Here is a 23,280-nt window from a genome sequence, read left to right as displayed (position 1 = left end):
GAGTCTCCGAGGGTTCTATGTGATGGTAGCTCAGCACTGGGGAAACAGGACAACATGGACTTTGGAGTCAGGCAAACCCGAGTTTGCAACCTAGCTATGGCACTGACAGGCTGTGTTACTCTGGAAAGCTACTTTGTCTCTCTGAGCCTCAGCAAACTCACATGCAAACAGGTTAGCATACTTAGTACAGTGCCAAGCATAGCGGATGCTTGGAAGATTTTAGGGCCCTGCGCTCTCTCTCTATTATTATTATTTTTTAAATACAGGTTTTCAATCTGTTGCCCAGGCTGATGTACAGTGGCATGATCATAGCTCGCAGTAAACTCAAACTCTTGGTCTCAAGCAGTCCTCCCACCTCAGCCTCTCATATAGCTGGGACTACAGGCACTTGCCACCATGTCTGGGTAATTTAAAACAATTTTTTTTTTTTTTTTTTTTTTTGTAGAGACAGGGTCTCACTATGTTGCCCAGGCTGGTCTCGAGCTCCTGGCTTCAAGCAATCCTTTCACCTCGGCTTTCCAAAGCACTGGGATTACAGACATAAGCCACCGTGCCTGGCCAGCTCTGCTCTTCTTACTCTAAAGACTGTATCATTCCGTGTTACGGTCTTCGGTCTACTAATTCCAGGTTAAATAGCTTTTTTCAGGCCCTCTGGGATTTCTGATTGTCAATGGCAGGGCAGGGTTGGAAAGTTTCAATCTGTAACCACAGCTGCCCCTGCTCTACCCTACCACAGTTTTGTGTGAATTAGAAAGACAGGCTAGTATCTGTTGCCAGGCAGACCTGTGAGCCCTAGCAACTAGAGTGTGGCCATCTCTTGCTTCCCCACAGTTTGGTGCTTCTGTGCAGTGTACAGCCTGTCCAACTGCACATGGTAACTCTGCTAATCAACCCTTGTAGAGACCATAGCAAGGCTTGTGTCTGTCATCAGCAGTACTATCCAAGTGAGGGGCACCATGCATGGCCACAGGACAACCCATAGCCCACAGACTGACACACTGCTTGAGAGTTGGACTCCAGCAACCGTGGAGCAGTCCAGTCCACCAGATGGCAAAGTCCCCTTCACAGGGCTCTAAATCAAGGAGTGCAGGAGTATTAGAGTCACTTCCAGGCTGGCTGCCTTCCATGTAGTGCATTTGGATACATTTCCTGGATGATTGTATTTGCATGGTGGGATGCCGGATTCTCATTTCCAGCCAAATTACAATTTGCACCCACAGTTTGAAGTTGTTTTGATAAATGCATCTCTTTCAACCAAAACAAAACAAAAACAAACAAACAAAAAACCAAACGACTCAAACTACTATTGTGCAGGGTGACCATATAATTTATTATCTAAATTGGGACTCTTTTTGAGAATGAAAGGGGATGCTATTATTAATTCCCCTTGATCAACAGGCATAAACTGTGTCTTAGGCAAATTGGGTCATATAGTCATCCTAATATTAAGTCAAGGAAAATAATTAATAGGGTGGCCAGGAGAGAAGGGCAGAGGGGCAGCATCAGTGGGACTCGGATTCTGATCCTTGGATCTACTGCTAAGCACTTGAGGGAACTTGACCTGGTTACTCTGAACTGATAGCCTTAGCTATAAAGTTGGGATGATATTACCTACCTCACCAGGTTACCATGAGTGTATAACAGACAAGTGTGCATACAGCCTTGCACGGAATCAAACACAAAGTGGGGACTTAGTAAGCTCATGTCCCCTACTCCTGTCTTTACCCATCTCCTACAATGCCTGTACCCTACACACAGGGATTTGTACGCCAGCATGCAGCAGTGCCTGGCAGAAAGCAAATGTGTTTACTTGGGACGATCGTTTTCACAGCTCAGCCGCCTGCCTTCCTGCCTGGCACGGGTGTCCATGTTTGCTGAAGGTACCTCATTAACAAGGCCTCTCAACAGGAACGGGAGCCTGACCTTGGTTTCAGAACCTTCTGATGTGATCAACAATTCCATTTCAAAGTACCTGCCCTGAACATGAATGACTCAAATGCTCAAATCATTGCTCCGTTTCTGCCAGTCCTCAGAGATCAGACATCGGGACTCTTTCTGTGACTTCAGATCCTGCGGCTGAGGTTCTGTTCCGGGCGGGACAGGACCCATCACAGCTGGAAGGTGACATCGGAGGCTTCTGGATCAGAGTACGTTTTAACTGTCAGTCTTGTAGGGAACTGGAATGCAGTGGCCAGGTCTCCAGATAGAAATTCCTACTGGGATGTTTAGTTCTATTCATTTCACCTTTGCCACCTTTCCATTCTCAGACCTGCCTTCTTTGTAGGACAGGACCCTTTTCAAAGCTCTATATCCTGCTGTTTCCCATCAATGACAAACTTTCAAAGTTAACTGGCTTTCTTTGGGAGTGTAGTAAGAGTAAAATTATTTCACTGTTAATATTGTTTACCAAGCCATCCCCCTTGCTCAAAGACTGGCATCACCAGGACCACTGCTGTCGTCAGTCACCTCTTATCTGGAGCCCCTGGTACACAGCTAGGCACGTAGAATTTGTTCATAAAAACATGGAGATGAATGAATGAATGGATGACCGAATGATGATTTCTTCACATTTTCCCCTCCTTTGACATCTTAGTAATGCAACGCCCTGTTCCTTTCATGGTATGCTCTCCGTCTCATAAATTTTGCATGTTTGTTTCTTGTTTCATTCAGTGGACATTTATGTGCCATGTACCTAAGTGCCATGCACTGTGCACCTACTTTTTTTTGTTATTATATTTTAAGTTCTGGGATACATGTGCAGAATGTGCAGGTTTGTTACATAGGCATACACATGCCATGGTGGTTTGCTGCAGCCATCAACCCGTCATCTACATTAGGTATTTCTCCTAATGCTATCCCTCCCCTAGTCCGCCACCCCCTGACAGGCCCTGGTGTGTGATGTTCCCCTCCCTGTATCCATGTGTTCTCATTGTTCACCACCCACTTATGAGTGAGAACATGTGGTGTTGGGTTTTCTGTTCCTGTGTTAGTTTGCTGAGAATGATGGTTTCCAGCTTCATCCATGTCCCTGCAAAGGACATGAACTCATCCTTTTTTATAGCTGCATGGTATTCCATGGCATATATGTGCCACATTTTATTTATCCAGTCTATCATTGATGGGCATTTGGGTGGGTTCCAAGTCTTTGCTACTGTGAACAGTGCCCTATACTGGGTAGGTTCTGGGAACACGAGGTGGCATGTTCTAGAGGCAGACCACCTGCGGAAGTACCCCAATCACATTTACTAGATAGCTGGCACTGGGCAAATCACGTAAACATTCAGAACTTGTTTTTGTTGTTTTTGCCCCTGTGCATGGTAATGGTGTCTCCTGAAGCTGGGTGTAAGGAGTAAAGGAGATGACCCCAGTAAGGGCTTAACACCCTGCCTGGTACCAGCTAATATTAATGGTAAAGACTTCAGCTCCTTACCTGTCTCTCCAGCAAGATCATGGACCAGGCATAGTCCCACATTGGGCAATCCCACATGGGGGGCCAAGACAGAGGCAACATGAAGAGCATTGAAAACACAGCTCTGGAGACTCTTAGGACCTAAAATGTCCTTGAGTCATCCACTCCAACCTCCTACCTGGTGCAGGAGGAGCTTCCTGACTCAGCTTCCTCCTATAATATTTCCAGGATGAAAACTAATGAGGTGGAAATGGAGCACTAATTGCCTCTCTAGTCAGCCTGTTCTATTTTGAGGCACCTCTAATTGTTAGAAGATCTTATTTATAATATGCTATCTACAGCCTTCCTGTAAATTTTGCTCTTAGGAAGCATGACACACAAAACTATAGGTTTGCATGTCTCATATCCCTTCTTACTCCCTGTTGATATTTCCACAATGCTCCTGCATCGTGGATCTTCTCTTTTCCAATCTGAGCATGTTTAATCCCTTTAACTCTTCTCTTTGGCAAATGGCACTACATCTGGGGGACGGTGGCCTGGAAGGTGATAACCCTCTTAAACGTGGCACAGCAGAACCATCTCCTTCCACTTGAACATCAGCAGTTCTTGATATTTCTTTGTTGACAGCCTACTTTTGTATAACACAATTTTGGGTAGCACACTTGACTGATAAAAATTCAAATAACACTAAAAATGTAGGCGAGATTACATTGCCATTCACAACCACAGCATAACAACATCTCACAGTCTCTACAATGACACTTACTGTCACTGACACTTAGTTCTGCCATTTCACTTTAGAACTTCTTAATGGTCTGACCTGGCTCTTTTGATGCATGTGCACAAGACGAATTTCTTACATGGTCCAGTAAAAGGGTGATCTTCCTCGGGCAACAGCCTCAATTTAGTACTCACAGCAAGTGGTATTATATGTCACACTGCATCTTTGAGCTCTATCATGTCCACACTCTGATGGACAGGCAGGACGTGCATACTCAGTTGTGCCAAAAATGAAATGTACCAATGGGTTAAAATATGGTGGTCCACTTTGCCGAAGTTTTGAAGTGCACAGCTAGTACAGGATGAGGGCAACACGTTTCCACGACCACAGGTTTATACGTCAGAAGCACGGGAAGACTGGGGGAGAGGTGATTGGTTTGGTTTCTGTCTCCCTTCCTCCTCTCATACACCTACTGCTTTTGGCCACTATTTAGTGGTTGCAGGTCACAATCAACAAAAGAAGTAAAAGCACATCAGTCACAGTTTAAGAGTTTTTTATAGTAAATGATTAACTAAATTATGGGACTACCTCTAACTAAAGATATATGCTGCTATTAAAACACTATTTTTCCAATAATAATAATAATAATAAAAAGAAAAAAAAACAAAAAAAACACTATTTTTCCGTAAAATTGTTAACATGGGAAAATGTTCATGACATGTTAATTTTGTTTTAAAAAGCCAACTGTGTATTCATTACAATCTCAATTACATAAAATACATACAATTACAAATATATGTGTATGTAAAGGACTACAGATTGTAGAAAACACAATAAAATATTAACTTTAAAAAAAAAAAAGAGTTTTTTTTCTCCCTGCTTTCTCTTTCCCAAAAAGCTCTTGGCATGACTGAAAGCAATTACTTCTCCAAGAGCAGCAAAAACTCTGAACATTTTAGTAAGTTCTCCTGGTACACTTAAACATCAGAGAATGAAATGCTGCATTTTGCAGAAGGACCTATTCTCACCTCTACTAAGCTCTTTATAAAAAGTATTATTATGAAAGCAACATGTTTATGCCATTGTAAATCACGAAATCTGGAAAATACAGAAAACTATAAAAATGTCAACTACAATGCCGTATCTCAGAGATACTCTAAATAATTTGGCTTATTCTGTTACAGTAGTTTTCTAATATGTATTATCAATAATTTTTTTTAATCCACAGAATTGGAATCACACTGAATACACCACTAGGTACCCTGGTAATCTTTTTCTTTCTAAGTTTACATTGTGAGCATTATTGTGGGTCATGACACATTACGTTAACACCCCATTTTGAATGGCTATGGACTATTCTATTATATAGATATACCATAATTCCTTTTAACCAACTATCTTACAAGAAATTTTGGTGTTATACTATTATAAACTGTATTTCAGTGAACATTTTTGTATTAGTATCTTTGATTCTAAGTTTCAGAAGACAGGGTCTAAGCCCATCTTACCTGTGACTGTATACTTTGCGTCTAGCTCATTGTTGGAAGGACTGCTGATGCTCAGTGTTTGCATAGAGACTGGCTGGCTGTTTGACTAACTCTCTGGTTATATCTTTAGAAGATATTGACGGTAGTGAAGGTTGCATCCTGGCTGTTTGACTAACTCTCTGGTTATCTCTTTAGAAGATACTGCCAGTAGTGAAGGTTGCATCCTGTCTTTTATTAGCAGACGGCAGACCTACCAGTATGAAATCGTGAGGTCAAAGCGTTCAGTAAAATTCTAAAGAAAATATTTGGGGCAGCAAAGCAAGAATTTCTGTCATTGTGGTTCATGGAGGGATCAAGCGGAACCTGCTGGGGGCTGTTTCTGCTTTGGTATTGGGAAATCAAACACAGTCACTGGCATAATGGCTTACAAGCTGTTTTCAGTAATGAAACTGTGTCTACATGTAGCTCACATGTTGATGATAATGTACTCACTTATTAATTCTACATACTAATGTATCCTCTGCCTGTGTAATTAAGAACCTCATTATCATTACATAGGATAGGTAAAGTTCATCCATTTAATTTGATCCAACACTTGCCAAGCACCCACTCCATTCCAGACCCTGTGATATGTGGTGGAAGCACAGAGATGCTAAGGCCCATTCTGATTTCAAGAAGACCCCTCTAGCACAGGAAGACCTGGGATAATTGCACACATTAGTGCCTGGGATATAGAGGCAGTTAATGCATAGCTGCTGGATGGATGGACAGACAGATGGACGAATGGACAGATGGATGGATGCACAGATAGATGAATCTAATAAGGGTAATATTAGAAAGATAATGTAGAGGGCATAGAGGCAGAAGAGCGGGAGGGGCTTCCAAGAGGAAGTGACGTTTAAATGGTGAATAGAAACTTGCCAGGCAGAGGAACAAGGGGAGCTAGCCTGGCTCTCAGGGTAGAAGGTTGGACAGTGCAGAATTACATGGAGAGGATGAGCGGACAGGCTGGGCTGGAGAGAAAGCGACTGGGGAAGGGGGTGATGAGGAGAGGTGTTTGTGTTCATCTTGGCTGATCATCAAAGACTTGTTTAAAGGATTTGAATTTCCCCAAAAGTGGACCCTAGGGTACAAATGTGGGTGCATGTAGTTTAGTTGGAATGGGTCTCAGGAAGTAAGATGAACGAGTTAGGGTGGTGAGGCAGGGAAGGGAGGAAAGCCTACAAAGTGGCTTACCCCTGGGAACAACAAAGCTCTATTCTAGTGCGGCCCCTCTGAGAGGTGACATAGAACACAACTCCTAACTCTCCCATGGAGGGGGAGCATGCTCAGGAATGTATCGCCACACTCTTATCCCGCACCTGCTGAGGGATGCTCCTGCGGCATTAACTCAGGGCTCTTGCCACTTGCCTGAGCATGGGCCAAACTGCAAACCAGGAAACAACCTCAGGCAGAGCTGCGGGCATCTGCCTGTGTGAATGGGGACTGTCAACGCCGACCTCAGGGATGGGGATATGGCTGTGTCTGCTACACAGCCCAATGGCCAGCAGGCTAGATCTTAGCAAGCAAGCTCTGTGACTAGGAAGAAAATCCTCTTCCAATGACTTAATCTTGATGGCAAGTCCTGCCTGGGATGTTTGCAATTTCCAAAAGCTTTGCAAAGTGCTTTCTTCCTGCTTTTCACATAACTGCCTCCTTATCTCTGCTTAAATGTCACCCACTCAGTGAAGACATCTTTGATGATTTAATGTGCAGTAGGTCTCTCTGCCTGATATTCTCTATGATAGCATCTTGATCCTTTCATATATATATATACACACGCACACACACACATACTTACCGTGTGTGTATATGTATATATGTTTGTGTGTATATATAGCCATCCCCAGTATCCTCGTGCGATTGGTTCCAGGAGCCCTCTGTAGATACCAAATCTCCAGGTGTTCAAGTCTCTCATATAAACTGGTAGTGCAGATGTGGTGGCTCACGCCTGTAATCCCAGCACTTTCAGAGGCTAAGACGGCTGGATCACCTGAGGTCAGGAGTTCGAGACCAGCCTGGCCAACACGGGGAAACCTCGTTTCTAATAAAAATACAAAAAGTAGCCAGAGGTGGTGGTGGGCACTTGTAGTCCCAGCTACTCGGGAGGCTAAGGTGGGGGAATCACTTGAACCTGGGAGGTGGAGGTTGCAGGAAGCTGGGATAGCGCCACTGCACTCCAGTCTGGGCGACAGAGCAAGACTCCATCTCAGAAAAAATAAAAAAAATAAAAAATAAACTGGTGTAATATTTACATATAACCTATGCACATCTTCCTGTATACTTTAAATCATCTCTAGATTACTTATAATACTTGGCACAATGTAAATGCTATGTACACAAGCTGTTATACTATATTGTTTAGGGAATAATGACAAGGAAAAAGTCTGTACCTGTTTAGTACAGATGCAACTATCCATTTTCAAAAAATATTTTCAACCTGTGGTTAGTTGTATCCACAGATACGAAACCCATGATATAAGCGCTGGCTTTATCTTATTTACACACACATACTATGTGTATAATATGTATGTGTGTGTGTGTGTATATATTTGTCTGCTGTATAGCTATGTGCCTTTCTCCCTTACAGATGGTCCTTGAGGACAGTGACTATTTTGTTTGCCATCGCATTCCAGATACCTAGCATGCCACCTGGCACATAGTACATGCTCAATAAAGATCTGCTGGGTGATCCAATAAGGTCCACCACCTGTCTCCTGCTCTCCCTGGCAGAGGAAGGCAGAGGCAGGTTGGTCTCTCTGCTGGTCCTCCTCCACAAGCCCAGACCTCTGGGTCTAATTGTCTCCCCATGCTGTGGGGTCGCATGGCTGGGGAGGGACCCTGAGTGAGCATAGGTTGTATGCAAATATTAGACCAGTTTTTATCAGGGACCGGTTTATATCAGGGACAGGGAGTAGACTGGCCTCTGTTTGGCCCTGTGAAGGGGGGTCCAGGTCCACACTGAATACAGCCTTTTTCTCATTGTGGGGATGGGCTCTAGAGAACAGGGCTCCTTTTAGCTGCTGCTCTTGAGGCTTAAAATATTTCCTGTTCTTAATGCATTCCTGACTGGACGTGTCTCCTAATCAACTCAAATCCTGGATTTCAGCCTCACTGGTGTAATTAATTCCCTGGAATGTTTAGAACTTTCTGTAGGAGAACTCAGGGGTTCCTGGGAAGTAAGGTTTGCCAGATAAAATTTGTATTTGCTAAATCCAGCATCTCTCCTGGGGGGTCAACCTTCTGTTGGGGCTCTAGAGATCTGGGAGTAATGTGGCCACCTCTTTAAGCTGGGTCGTCTTGGTGCATCCTCACCACCCTGCCAGCACCATGAGCTTCACTTCTGCCCTCCCACTGCCCAGCTGGCTTCTCAGAGGCCAACATGACCCTATAAACTATTGAAAAAGACAGCCCATATAGCAAGGTCACCTTGATGCTCCCACAATAGTTGAGTGGGCAGAGGCAATGAGCAGATGGGTAGACCCGTACCTGCTGTCTCCTTTCTCATTTCCTGACCTATCTTTGTGGCTTAAAACACAGGATTTGAGAAGGACCTATTTGAGTGAGAATTGTACCTCTGTCTTTGCCAATCATGTGACTTTGGGTGACTGGCTTTATTTCAGTAAGTTCTGAGTTCTTAAATCTCAAAATGAGTTGATGAGAATACGCTATACCTCACAGAGTTGTGAGAAGAAATAAAATAACGAATACAAGGCACTGAGTAGCATGCTTGTCAAAAATGGAATGGGGAAAAATACATTTCCTTGCTTCATTTTACATATATATTATGCATACAAATTTACATGGTAAAATTTGAAAAATTGCTAGTTGGTATTATCTTGGAATTCACTCATCCATCAATTTATCCATCCAAGGAGTTATGAATAAAACTCAATTAGTGGGGCTGGGAGTAGAGAGAGTAGAGGTTTTCTAGGAAACCTGCCCGGCCGTGTTGTTGCCTATTCTTAAAACACTGTATTCTTTCCCCCTTCATTCCCTTCACCTCTCATTCCCTCCCCCTCCTTCAGACATCAGTCCTCAGTTTAGTCCCTGAGCACAGTAATCTTGGGTCCTCTAGACCAGGCGCTTACGTCCTCATGTTCTGCGGCAGCTTTTACTCCTCCCTCTACTACCAATTACCACTGCCATCGATGACTAATGTGCCTCTTTGTAAGTCTATATCATATCCGCAGGATTGCAGGCTTTAGGAATATGGGATGAGACCTGAGTTTGCTCACTATGGAATACCCAGAGACCAACACAGTTACCCCCAGGGCTTGTACTTGACAGATGCTGAAAGAAAGAGATGGGGGTGGGGGGTGGAGAGAAAGAATAAAGGGAAGAAAGAGAACGAGGAAGGGAGGAAGGAGAGAAAGAGAGAAGGAAAAGAAGAAGGAAAGAAATAAGAGAGAGAAAAAGAAGAAAGGAAGGAAGGAGAGAAGGAAACGGAAAAGAGAGGAAGGGAGACAGGAAAAGAGTGAAAAAAAAAGGGAGAGAGAGATGGAAATGGACAGAAAGACAAAGGAACAGAGAGGCAGGGATGGAAAGGAGGAGGGAAAGGGAAGGAGACAGGAAGTATAGATCAGTTTGTTGGGGTGGGGTGGGGAGAGGGACATAGCTTGTGGAAAGGGCAGCAGGGAGTGCTCAAATTTCATCTCTCTATCCTGTCCCGGAGTCATGGAGTCGGACGCCCAGGCATGTTGAGAGCAGGGGGGTGAGTGCAAGGAAAAGGGAAACCGCCAAATTTGCCATGACATGAGCTGCAAAATGAACACAATCAGAGTGACCAGTGGCCAGCTTGGGTGATGGGGGCCACGACAGCCTGATGGGTGTCGGTGAGAACAGAGACCATGCGCCTCAAAGGCAATGAGGCTGCTTCTTGCTACACACCTCCCTTTCCCAACTGAACTGATTTTTCTTCTTAATAAAGGCAATAATAATCTGAAAAGCAACTGTGGCCTTTTGGGTATGTCACTGGGAAAGTGGATAGGTCCCCAGAGTCATATAAACCCAGCCAAGAGTAGTCCCTGTGTTTGGAGTTCTCAGCATGTATCCAAGGGGCCAGAACTATAGAGCTAAATTTTCCCTAAAGTCTAATTATTTCATACGTGGTCAACGAAAGCGATGTTTGGAAAGGGGCTTGAGACAGTCTCTCCAGTTCATGAAAGCATGGAGCAGCAGCTGTCAGGGAAGATAGACCAAGGGAGCTGAGATCGGCTTTCTTTGCCCCTCACTCTAGGTTTCAACCGTCAACGTAACCTGTTTGCTTCTGGCTGTAAATGCCAAAGTATCGCTGGGTAATATTGTCTAATGAGACAATGATAATAATGATATAATAGGAATAATAGCAGCTAACATTTGAATTTTCTATGTGCCAGGGAGCATCTAAGTCCATTACAAGACCCCCTTTTTAAAATGCCATATAATAAGGATACAATACGTATTAGACGTGTTCTTTACAGATGAAGAAACAAAGTCCAAGGAAGTTAAAGTACTTGCTCAAGCTCTCTTACCTGGAAACCAGAGAAGCTGGCATGAAAACCAGCTCTGACTCCAGAATCTGGACCCTTAAGTTTCATACCATTTTTATAATGTCCATACTGCTGGTTTTGGCCCTTTTCTGTCTTCTTTCCCTTGATTCTTTCATTTCTTCTACAAATATTTCTGAAGCAGCACCAATGTGCTGGGTACTGAGATCAGTGGTTGGGATACAGGGGATGAAGGGTTCACACCATCCCTGCCTTCACGAACACAACAGCCTGAGGTTTAATTTCATGGACACAGGAGCCTGAGGTTTAATTTCATAGATGCAGCAGCCTGAGGTTTAATTTATGGACACAGCAGCCTGAGATTTAATTTCATGGACACAGGAGCCTGAGGTTTAATTTCATAGATGCAGCACCTTGAAGTTTAATTTATGGACACAGCAGCCTGAGGTTTAATTTACGAACATGGGAGCCTGGGGTTTAATTTCAGCAAGATAGTTAACACCAAGGTAGCTCCAAGCACCAAATCTGCCTGACCCCTTGAGAAATCAGCTGTGTCAACTAAAGATCCTCCCCTCTTCCTCACCTCCTGGGAAACCCCAGGTGATCCTCAACTCATGGAGGGAAAGTCCACAAACAAAACCAGTGGAGTGAAATCCATTCCATCTCACTCTAGGCAGAGGCACGGCTTCTTTCAGCACTGCCTACCTGTCAGCCCAGCCTAGCACTTAAACACATGGGCTCTGTATTCAAAGAGAGTGCACATGCCAGCTCTTCCTCTCTATAGCTGTGTGACCTGGAATAAGTTACTTAACCTCTCTGTGTCTCAGTTTCCTCTGTTAAAATGAGGTGTGATAGTATCTTATAGACAATGTATGGATATTATTGAGCTCAATCTACTTTAGCTCTTCTGTCTTCCTGAGGTTATATACTTATTCAACTAATATTGCATAAATAAATCTGTCACAGAGGCCAAATTCACCTATACAATATCTATAATAAAGTTAGTTCATTTGAGTCAATCATGATTTATGGTCAAGGAGATAAAAACAATTAAAATAAAGAATGAGTGATGCTTTTTCAGCAATAGACATGGATTGGAAGAGGTGTTTTTAGAGCTGTATATTTATATATTTTTAACCTAAGGCATTTTGCTGCTATGAGGAATCCAGTCATGTGCTGTTGGCATTAGAGATTTCTGGGAGCAGGGAGGTGGGGCCCTCGTTCCACAACATATCTCAGAAATGTCTCTGACATTTTGGAAGGCAAAGGCCTGTTTCCCAGGGTCAGCAGTTAGGGAAAGAGGATCTTAATCATTCCACTGAGTCCCCAGCCATAGCCCTTCCTGCTGATGTGCAGATGCAGTTAATCCTCATTGCTTTGATTATTCATGAAAGACATGATAAAGCCATTTAGTTCTCTTTAAATTTTCAGGGGTTCCGTTTCCCATTATTGCAGTACCCTGGGGACCAGGTATCTGGCTATAGTGAAATCTCCCTTATCCTGGGACTCACGGTGGGACAGGCAGAAGAAATGAGGGAGGTGCAGGTGTTTCTGAGGCCACTGTGTGGTGTAGTGTCAAGAGCACTGAATCGGGAGTCTCTAGCTCTCCATATTTGAGTTCAAATTGGATCCTCTGACTAATGAACATTATAGCCTAGAAAATAACACTGAAAATCTTAATCTCTGAAATCAGTGGGTGTTTATCCATGTGCCAAACACTGCCCCAAGTTCGTAAGTAATACCTAAGGCTGGCACTAATATCATCCCCACTGTATAGATGAAGAAACAGTCTTAGTGTGGTTAAGAAGATGGAGCTGAGACTAAACCCAAGGAGTCTGACTTTAGAGCTCATACTCCATTCTCTTCTCTGTCACATACTATTCAACAGGGAGGATTTTAGGAGCATTTTTTTTTTCTTGAGACAGAGTTTTGCTCTTGTTGCCCAGGCTGGAGTGCAATGGCACGATCTTGACTCACTGCGACCTCCGCCTCCCGGGTTCAAGTGATTCTCCTGCCTCAGCCTCTCGAGTAGCTGGGATTACCGGCATCCACCAGCATGCCCGGCTAATTTTTGTATTTTTAGTAAAGAGAGGGTTTCACCATGTTGGCCAGGCTGGTTTTGAACTCTTGACCTCAGGTGATCTGCCTGCCTTGGCCCCCTAAAGTGTTGGGATTACAGGTGTGAGCCACCACCCCCCACCATGAACAGCATGTTTGAAGAGCCTAGTACATAGTACTTGACTGACAAAAGTGAGTGTATGTCTTAACTCCCTTCCAGCTCTGGGATCCCATGCATTACCTGCTAGTTGGGGCCTTGAAGAAAATGGACTCAGCACAGCTGGACCATGGGATGATGTATGGAGTGATGCTGGGACAGCCACAGGGGCCATGAAAAGGGGACCTCATTTAATGAATATTACATACCAGAGGCAGCCAAAAAATCTGGAAAGAATATTCAGACTGTTGGATAGCTTGAGAAAGAACCCCAAAAGCTGCTTAATAGATTTAAATTTACAAGATCACTGGGAATGATTTTTCCTCCCCCTGGGATTAACTCAGTTGGCAGGGCTCTCCTTAGTTCAGCAAATAACTCTTCTAGAATATAGAAAAAAATGGCTTGTGACAGCTTTTTGATTCACAAGTATTTACTGCATTTACTACGTGGCAGGAACCAGACACAAAAAGAGTAAGAACCAGTTGCTTTGATGGAGGGGCTTATAGGTTTGGGGGAATGAAATTAAAAAAAAAAAAAAGCAAATCAACACTTAATAGGAATAACAGTAACAATAATAATGATAGCTAACACTTACTTTATGCCTGGTCCTATGTTTAGTGTCTCCCAAGCATCAGCTCATTTAACATACATAGAGACCCTCTGAGGAATAAATGCATTGTTATTATTCCCATGACGTGAATGAGGAAACTGAAAAGTATTTTGCCCAAGGTGGTAAGCTTTCGACATAGACTGTCTCCAGGGCCCAGGCCATTAATCTTAGGAAAATGGAGGGATGAGGAGGATGCAGTCTGGGATGCAGAAAAGCCTAATAAATGGTAGGTGATGTCAAGGTCCTGGAATCTTAGTGGTTTAAGATAACAGAAGCTTCTTTTTTTTTTCTCCCTTGCTCACATACAGCTCAAATGCAGGGACTGGATAGAGACGGGGGATAGGAGAAGAGAGTGGAGTTATTCAGGGTCCCAGGCTGATGAAGGTTCTGTAATCTTTAACACGGGCTTCCCAGGGTGACTTCAACACCTACCAGAAAACTGAGGAGAAAGAAAGAGATCATGGAGGATCTCACAGGACGGGGCAGGCCTGGAAGTGATGTGCATCGCATACCTCTGTCCATGTTTCGTTGGTCCAAACTCAGATGCATGGGCCCTGCTAGGTACTAGGGCAGGGGGCAGGGAGGGTGGTTTGAAAATGCAGTCTCTGGCTGGGCAGCTGCTTACAAGCAGCAATTCCGTCCATAGAAGCAGATTACAAAGCTTCTATAGAAAAGGCAAGGGCCATTCACCTTACAGAGGCTGCAAGTCCTTTGGTATTACTGAAGTAAGGAGAAACAGAGGGAAAGTGGACAGAGAGAGAGAGAAAGAGAAAGGAAGGCAAGGGCCTAGATAATGAGAGCTGTGTGTGTCCAGAAGCTAAGGGGACTGAACTTGTCCTGAGAACAATGGGAGCCACTGTGGATTAGCAACAGGAAGTGACAAGAACAGATTGGTATGTGTGGAGAACCATTCTGGCTGCAAGTAAGGAGTGAAAAGAATAAGGAGAGGAAACTAACGAGGAAGCCTGTTGAATAGCTGCTGCAGTCACCTGGGGAGAGATACTGGGGCCAGAAGTAAAACAGCAGTGGATGGAAGAGAGAGAGTTAGGTGATGTAAGAAACGCCCTACTGTCTGGAGTTCTTTGTATGAAGGCCTACCCCCATTCTACGTCTCATGAAAGCCCAGCCCACCACCACTTCTAACGAAGCCCCCCTCACCTCTCATGAATGCCTATTCCCACTTTCACTTTTCTTTTTTTTTCTTTTTCTTTTTTTTGAGACGGAGTCTTACTCTGTCACCACGCTGGAGTGCAATGGTGTGATCTCGGCTCACTGCAACCTCCGACTCCCTGGTTCAAGCAATTCTCCTGCCTCAGCCTCCCTAGTAGCTGGGATTACAGGCACATGCCACCACGCCTAGCTAATTTTTGTATTTATAGTAGAGACAGGGTTTCATCGTGTTGACCAGGATGGTCTCGAACTCCTGATCTCGTGATCTGCCCGCCTTGGCCTCCCAAAGTGTTGGGATTACAGGCGTGAGCCACTGCACCCGGCCCACTACCTCTTTTCATGAAGACCCTCCTCCTCCACCCTTGTTCAGTTTATCTGCTTATCATCCACAGATTAGAGTTAAATGCCACTTCCTTGGGGATGTCTTCCCTGATTCCACCCCTCACCTCCTCTGGTGCAGGTCAGATCTCTGTTCTCAATACTCATATCACCTTATATCTACCTGGTATAGCACTTGGCAAAGTTATCCATGTGACTATTTGATTTATACGCTCATCAATGTATAGGGCTTCTCATTGAAAGAAGAGAATCTGTCTTATTCCCTACTGAGTTCCTAGCGCCTAATTCAATGTCTTGAACAGAGTAGGCCCTCACTGCATATGTGTTGAATGAGTGAATAAGTAAATGAATGAATCACAGGATTTGGAAACTTGTAGCATGTTGAAGAAGAGCAAACCATGATTCTTGGGTTGCTGACTTGAGTAAATGGGTAGATAGATATTGGTGTCTTTTAGAGTCAATGATGGTTTTCTTTTCAACAAAATATACTCCTGTGGTGATGCTGTAGATGGTTTTGTCTTTTCTGCTAAAACTGTATGACTGTATCCTGCATGTCCAAACCCTTCAGCCACTGAAGATCCTTACTTGCTCCATGCTCTTGTGGTTTAATGATACGATGATGTTCGTTCAGGGAGGACCACAAGTGCTCAGGCACATAGATGGTGTGGAAAGGCCTCATAATGCCCCCTTTATAGATTCTTCCCCTCCCTTATGTGGTTTATCCTTTTAAATAGTTTGAATGACACTGGGAAATGCCTCATCCATAATGAATAGAATTTAATCATTGAGTGGTTACCAAATTTAACTCCATCTGAAAGTTAAGCTCTGCTTTCCTTTCCAAGGTCTATGGTCCAACCCAGGCTGTGGTGATCAGAGAAGCTTCTCTCAGCCTGCTTAGTGTTTTCCCCAAATGTCTTAGCTGGATGCCTGTTGAGAAAACCTCATCTGAGACCGGTAGAGATCCAGGGATGCTTCTTCCAGCCCTTCCTGTGACTTGCAACTGGGACCAGACTAGAGGAAGTTACAGCTGTCTTTAGGTTGTCTCTAAACTGTCCTCATGGTAGGGAAAGCTAAGACCACATCATGGTGGAGCTGAAGAATATGCCTAGAGGTGAAAGAATTTGAAAACTCATTTGCCTTTGTGGAATTCTTTGGGTAAAATAGTCTGTTTCTCCATGTTTCTCTCCAACTCTTTATCTTGGAATAACTTCAGTTTTACTGAGAGGTTGAAAAGACAATACAGAGATTTCCAAGATACCCTTTGCCCATACTTCCTTAACGCCAACACCTGACATTGCTACGGTACACATCAAAACTAAAGAAACAACATGAGCTGGGCACGGTGGCTCACACCTGTAATCCTAGCACTTTGAGAAGCCGAGGTGGGTGGATTGCCCGAGCTCAGGAGTTCGAGACCAGCCTGGGCAACAAGGTGAATCCCTGTCTCTACTAAAATACAAAAAAAAAAAAAAAAAAATTAGCCGGGCATGGTGGTGGGCGCCTGTAGTCCCAGCTACTCGGGAGGCTAAGGCAGGAGAATCGACTGAACCTGGGAGGCAGAAGTTGCAGTGAGCCGAGATCAAGCCACTGCACTCCAGCCTGGGTGACAGAGCGAGACTCCATCTCCAAAAAAAAGAAAAACAAAAAACAAACAAACAAAAAACACAAAACAAAGCACTGGTACCAAACGGTTAACTAAACTGCAGACTTTATTTTGATTCCATCAGTTTTTCCATTAATGGCCCTTTTCAGTCCAGGAAACAACATTTTGCGTGTATTTCTCATAGCTCCTTTGTCTCTTCTCCTCTGCGATGGTTTCTCAGTCTCTTCCTATGGTTTTCATTACCGTAACAGGTTTGAGGAGTGCTGGTCAGGTATTTTATAGACTTTCCCTCAATTTGGGCTTGTACTATGTTTTATCATGATTAAACTGGGGCTATGGGTTTGGGGAAAGAATATCAGAAAGGTAAAATGTCATTCTCATCATCTCAGGGAGTATGACACATACATGGAAGCAGCACCTTTTCTGCATCAAATATTTGGCCAGGAGTAATTCAATAAACATTTATTCAGCCACTGATAGGTGCCCAGTACTATGAATATAAAGAAACCTCTCCCTCCCTTCTGCTCTCTTTCTTCTCTGCCTCATCCCCTCTCTTCTTACCATTTATAGACTATATGTCAAGTATTCTGCTAAGCCCTTTGTTTCTCCCTTAATCCTTACGTGTGGTAAATGTTACCATTTTCATTTTACAGAAACTCAGTTCTTTGCCTAGTGTCCCCCCACCACCTATTAAATGACAGAGCTGAAGACTGGATTCAGGTTTGCCTGTCTTCTTCTTACCAAACAACCCAGCCTTCAGTAGATGATAACTCTGCCCATGAAATGTTGCTGGGAGGATGAACCATGTATTATTCTGTTCTCACACTGCTAATAAAGAAATACACAACACTGGGTAACTTATAAAGAATAAGAGGTTTGGCCGGGTGTGGTGGCTCACACCTGTAATCCCAGCACTTTGGGAGACCGAGGTGGGTGGATCACCTGAGATCAGGAGTTCGAGAACAGCCTCGCCAACGTGGTGAAACCCCGTCTCTACTAAAAATACAAAAATTAGCTGGGCATGGTGGCTTGGGCCTGTAATCCCAGCTATTCAGGAGGCTGAGGCATGAGAATCCCTTTAACCTGGGAGGCGGAGGCTGCAGTGAGCTGAGATTGTGCCACAGCACTCCAGCCTGAGAGACAGAGTGAGACTCCGTCTCAACCACAACAAAAAAGAATAAGAGGTTTAATGGACTCACAGTTCCACATGGCTGGGGAGGCCTCATAATCATGGTGGAAGGCAAAGGAGGAGCAAAGTCATGTCTTACATGGTGGCAGGGAAGAGAGCTTGTGCAGGGGAAGTCCCCTTTATAAAACCATCAGATCTTGTGAGACTTACTCAGTATCACAAGAACAGCATGGGAAAGACTCCTCCCACTGGGTCCCTCCCACAACATGTGGGAATTATGGGAGCCATAATTCAAGATGAGATTTGGGTGGGGACACAGCCAAACTGTATCAAACCATAAACAAACAAAAGGCTGTAAGGATTCTCCTACAGATTTTATTAAAGGGTTAAGGCTACCCAGACAAGAGAGGACAGTATGGCTTCCCAGAGGAGCTGACATCTGAATTAGGAAAGAATACCATTTTGGAAAGAAAAACACAGCATATGAAAAGGCACAGAGGTTCAGAGCTTCAAATTTTGCTTACTTTGATGCTATTAGATTACATTAGGAGTACACCATAAGATAAAGAGTGTTCTGAGTAGAGTGAGAAGGTCAGGGTGGCTGGAGGGGAGAGTGCTGATCTTGCCTTATCTTCCCTGAGACAGTTTCTGAAAAGGCACAGAATAGAGGCGCATCTCATGTCCCTCGAGGGGCTGGCTAGGGGTGGTGGAGCAGTGACAGCATTAAATGGTGTCAGGAAGCCAGGGCACATGCTGGCCCCTAGGTTCACTTCATCTTCTCTAACCATCAGCTTCCACTTCTGTAAAATGGGAATGACGCTTGCTCACTGCCTATAGTAATCTCTGCTCAGATGATATGATGATAAAGGTAAGAGGACTCTGAAAACTACAAAGCATCAGATATCAGACATAAATGCAAATAACCTCACAGGAACAGTAATGCCACTCTCCAGAAACCGAACACACCTGGATCAAGAGGCTCAGAGTCATAGCAGCTTCATCAACAAGGCTCATTAAACGGGACTGGCAACAAAAACCTTGAGGTCCCAACATGAGTCTCATTCTGTTACTTATTTTGTTACTTTTTCTTTAAAGGATTGTGGCCCAATTTTCAACCAGTTTCTAAAGATCTTACTAAGAGCACTGCCATTTGGGGCCATCTTGTCATGCTATTGTCAGAGGAAAACAATGTCCTCAAAGATATGACAGAGCATGGAGGCAGTGGGCAATTCCAATGAGAGTGTATCCTGCTCCGGATTGAATTACTTTTCCATGCTGTATTCAGGTTACCTTAAAACCATAGCTAAGTTTGGTATTCCTCACATGCTGTCTGCAAATTCCCCATCTCAGCCTTTGATGAAACTCGGACAGAAGTCTTCGTGCCGTTAGGGTTACACACTTTACATAACCATATTTGGGAAACTTTGCCCCAGCTATTGCTAGGTTTAATCTTCTTTGTCATCTCATCGACATCAAGTTAGGAAATATGTACCTGGGCCCGTCTTTTGCATCTTGAAAACATCTATGCTGAGCACTGGGTAGAGGTTGAACAAGTATTTGTTAAATGAAGGACTGAAGAATCTGGGCTGGCTCTCCCAACATTTTGGGCTGTTGAATGGGAAGAGAAGAGGTTTTGGAATCAGCCAAATTGAGGTACGAATCCTAGTTCTGCAATTCGCTACTTTGATTTTCTTCAGGCCTCTGCTGGCCGGCCATAATGAAAAGGGAGGGAGAGAGGCAGTCCCAGGAAAGTGGTAGTATCAGTTTCCCATAAGTGGTAACAAATTAACACAAACTTAGTGGCTCAAAACACAGATTTAGGATGTTAAAGTGCTAGAGGTCTGAAGGGCAAAATGGGTTTCACTGGGCTAAAATGAAGGTCTTATCAGGGTTGTGTTCCTTCTGAAAGCTCCAGAGGTGAATCCGTTTCCTGCCTCTTCCAGCACCTAGAGGCCCCTGCTTCCTTGGTTCACAGCCTCCTCACATCCATTAGAGCCAGCAGTGCAGCTTCTCTCAATCTCTCTCTGCTTCTTCTACTTCCCACTCCCACCTTTTTTATTTTTTAGTTTTTTATTTTTTGAGATGGAGTTTTGCTCTTGTTGTCCAGGCTGGAGTGCAATGGCACGATCTCAGCTCACTGCAACCTCTGCCTCCCGGGTTCAAGTGGTTCTCCTGCCTCAGCCTCCTAAGTAGCTGGGATTACAGGCATGCGCCACCATGCCCAGCTAATTTTGTATTTTTATAGAGATGGGGGTTTCTCCATGTTGGCCAGGCTGGTCTCGAACTCCCGACCTCAGGTGATCTGCCCGCGTCGGCCTCCCAAAGTGCTGGGATTATAGGCGTGAGCCACCGCGCCCGGCCCCCACTCCCACCTTTAAGGACTCTTGTGATGACACTGGGTCATCCTGAATAATGCAGGATAACCTCCCTATCTCAGCGTCCTTACTTTAGTCATACCTGTAAAGTTCCTTTCGCCGGGTAAGGTAACATACAGGTACCAGGGACTCACTGGTCTCTCCCTGCAGGGGAGTGTGATGGTGTGGGCTCTCTGCAGGACTCCTTAGATTTTGTAAGACAGTGCCCAACTCATCCCAGCTCAGCGGAGTGTTCACATATGTGGATCTGCACTTGGCCAAAAATCTCTTCTCTGACGGTAACCTTTAATTGCCACATACCACCTATCAAATGTTGGTTGAGAGAAACGCTATTCAAAGAGAACAGCCCACCTGAGAGATGGGTGTAGCTGCGCTTTTCAGCTCTGTCTGAAGATTAAACCAGACCACATCCTTTTGGCTCCAGAATATATGCTCTCACTAAATTTTGCTTTACTTTGATGCTGTTAGATTACATTAGGAGTGCACCATAAGAAAAAACTTCATGGAAATAGTTGCATTTACTATAACAGCTTTGTTGAGGATGTTTATTGCATTTCAGCATACATTTCTTATGAGAAACCACAGAGAAAGAAATAGTCCTCTGGTCCCCAAAACCAGTGTTAGTTATGGTTACCCCTAGTAACTGCTTTATTTCAATCAAATGAACACTAGTTCACGTGGATGACCATTTCCCCCTATTTTCACTCACTATTAGAAAGCTAAGAGACAAAACTGTTCATCTTCAGCAAAGTTTTAGGACACCATAGCCTGTGCTATGTGCATTGACTTATTTTCCAACCCTCATTGTCCACTTTCCCCAGTTCCTTCACCTGTTTTATACTTTAGTTAGTATTGCTGGTAGCATCTGTAAGCCCAGAATAGAGCATGATAAAAACTTTTTTTATTTTCCAAGATTATTTTCTCTTTTGTAAGACACATGCCCCTGACACATTCTTCTTTGCTCCAAGAACAAAACAATAAAAATAAAAACATGAAATGAAATATCACAGGTGTCAATGTATAAACACTAATTCTCAGCAGAACTGAGTCCAGCATCATTGTAAAGACTGAAGCTTATGCTGATAGTGTGAAAACAAGTCTCTAATGCTTTGTATGCAGAGCACACTAAGATCATAAATGCCAGCATTCTAAATGGCTTGCTTGCTGTTAACAGATTCACTGGAACTGAAAGCCATTTCTTTCCTACGGGATGCTTAGCTTTTATTATGTCTTTATTCATGGTCGAAAGGTATCAGCAAATTTGCTAAAGTGATTGAAGATATTTTTCTTAAGGCATTCCTAAAGTTTCCTCTCTTTGCCTTCATGGTTCTGGATGTGAGCTTGTTTTCTTAGGTAAAAACAACAGAAATGTGCTCTACACTATAGAGAGTTTTGATAGTTATAGAAAGCCAAGTTTTTCTTTTTTTTAAATCAATGGTATGCTAGCAAAACCTCCAGTGAAATATCTCTGAGATATACCAAATCCTAAGAGTTTATTTCTGAGTTCATCAAACTACAGAATCAGTGACTCTGAGAACCTCTCAAAGCCTCTAAGATAGGGGATTAATCTCTACATTCACAGAGTCTAGAACATGCTATGTGTTTAATTAATATGTTTTGGACTAGTGGGTAGTACCTTCCACTCTCAGAAACACTAACGTTCCACCCAGACCCCAGTAGACCAATGACAGACATAGTGCTTGCCATGAGCGGGCATGCGATATACACTGAATGACTGGCACTGAGACACAGACAAACCATGGGAGAAGTTTCTGCCATCCCTGAAATCCAGAGCAGAAATTTTGATTTCCACCATTCTCCCCCTTGGCAGAGACACACCTGACAGCTGACGTTGACATGCGCAACCACTTTCATGAATGTACTTAGGTTTTTGTATGATTTCTAGTGTGCTGGTACAATCTCTGCCCACCTTTCTCCCACTCAAGAAAATATAGCAGAATACAAATTAGTAAGAATGTCATTAATATGGGAACCATTTCAAGTCCTCTGCAATTTATTGAAAAAACTAAATCACTGACAAAATGACCATTTTGTCATTTCAAATAATAGCAGTAGTAGATGACTTGTGAGACATCTTACAATGATTGACACAACTTTTCATCATGATACCAAGACTGTTGAGAATGCTTCTCAACAGGAACCATCTCTGAAAGCCACTGTGTCCTCACAGGCCATTTTGGCGACCTTCCAAAACTCCAGAGAAACCATCTCTCAGGCTTATCCTATCCGCAATGCAATCATCTATATGGGCTCTGCTCTCCATGTGAACTCTACCAGAACCACAGTGATGATTCCTACTAAGGGACATAGCTCACATAAGACCTCAGGGAGATGTCACTCCACTTCCACATCATGACCTTAAAGAAGAGAAGTTACAAACAGCTGACTTACCACGCCACCACCAGCTGAGTGCACGAGCACAGACATCCCTTCCCGGAGGTTGGCAACTTCAAACAGCATCACGTAGGCTGTGACGAAGTTCATGGGGAATGCAGCAGCCTCGGAGAAGCTCATGTCATCCGGGATCTTGTAGACAAACTCCACTGGTGTGCAGACCACCTCTGCCCAGGCATTGTAATTGACAAATGCCATGACACGGTCTCCAATCTGGGCATGGGGAAACACAGAGTTAGTGGAGGCTACCTCATGACAGAGGCTCAAAGAGAGAACAGA

General features: G+C 43.8%; 1 protein-coding gene across 1 annotated transcript in view; it reads right to left on the bottom strand.

Moving 5' to 3' along the window:
- The window catches only part of VAT1L (vesicle amine transport 1 like), a 198,673-nt gene that overhangs the window by 136,128 nt on the left and 39,265 nt on the right, over window positions 1-23,280 (bottom strand). The window contains 1 exon segment of the mRNA NM_001133540.2: window positions 22,999-23,214. Within this exon segment, the coding sequence (NP_001127012.1) occupies window positions 22,999-23,214 (216 nt within the window).

Source organism: Pongo abelii, chromosome 18 (assembly GCF_028885655.2).
Source record: "Pongo abelii isolate AG06213 chromosome 18, NHGRI_mPonAbe1-v2.0_pri, whole genome shotgun sequence".
In the NCBI taxonomy this organism is placed as follows: Eukaryota; Metazoa; Chordata; class Mammalia; order Primates; family Hominidae; genus Pongo; species Pongo abelii.
The sequence above is the reverse complement of the archived record's forward strand: the minus strand, read 5'-3'. Positions and strand labels throughout refer to the sequence as shown.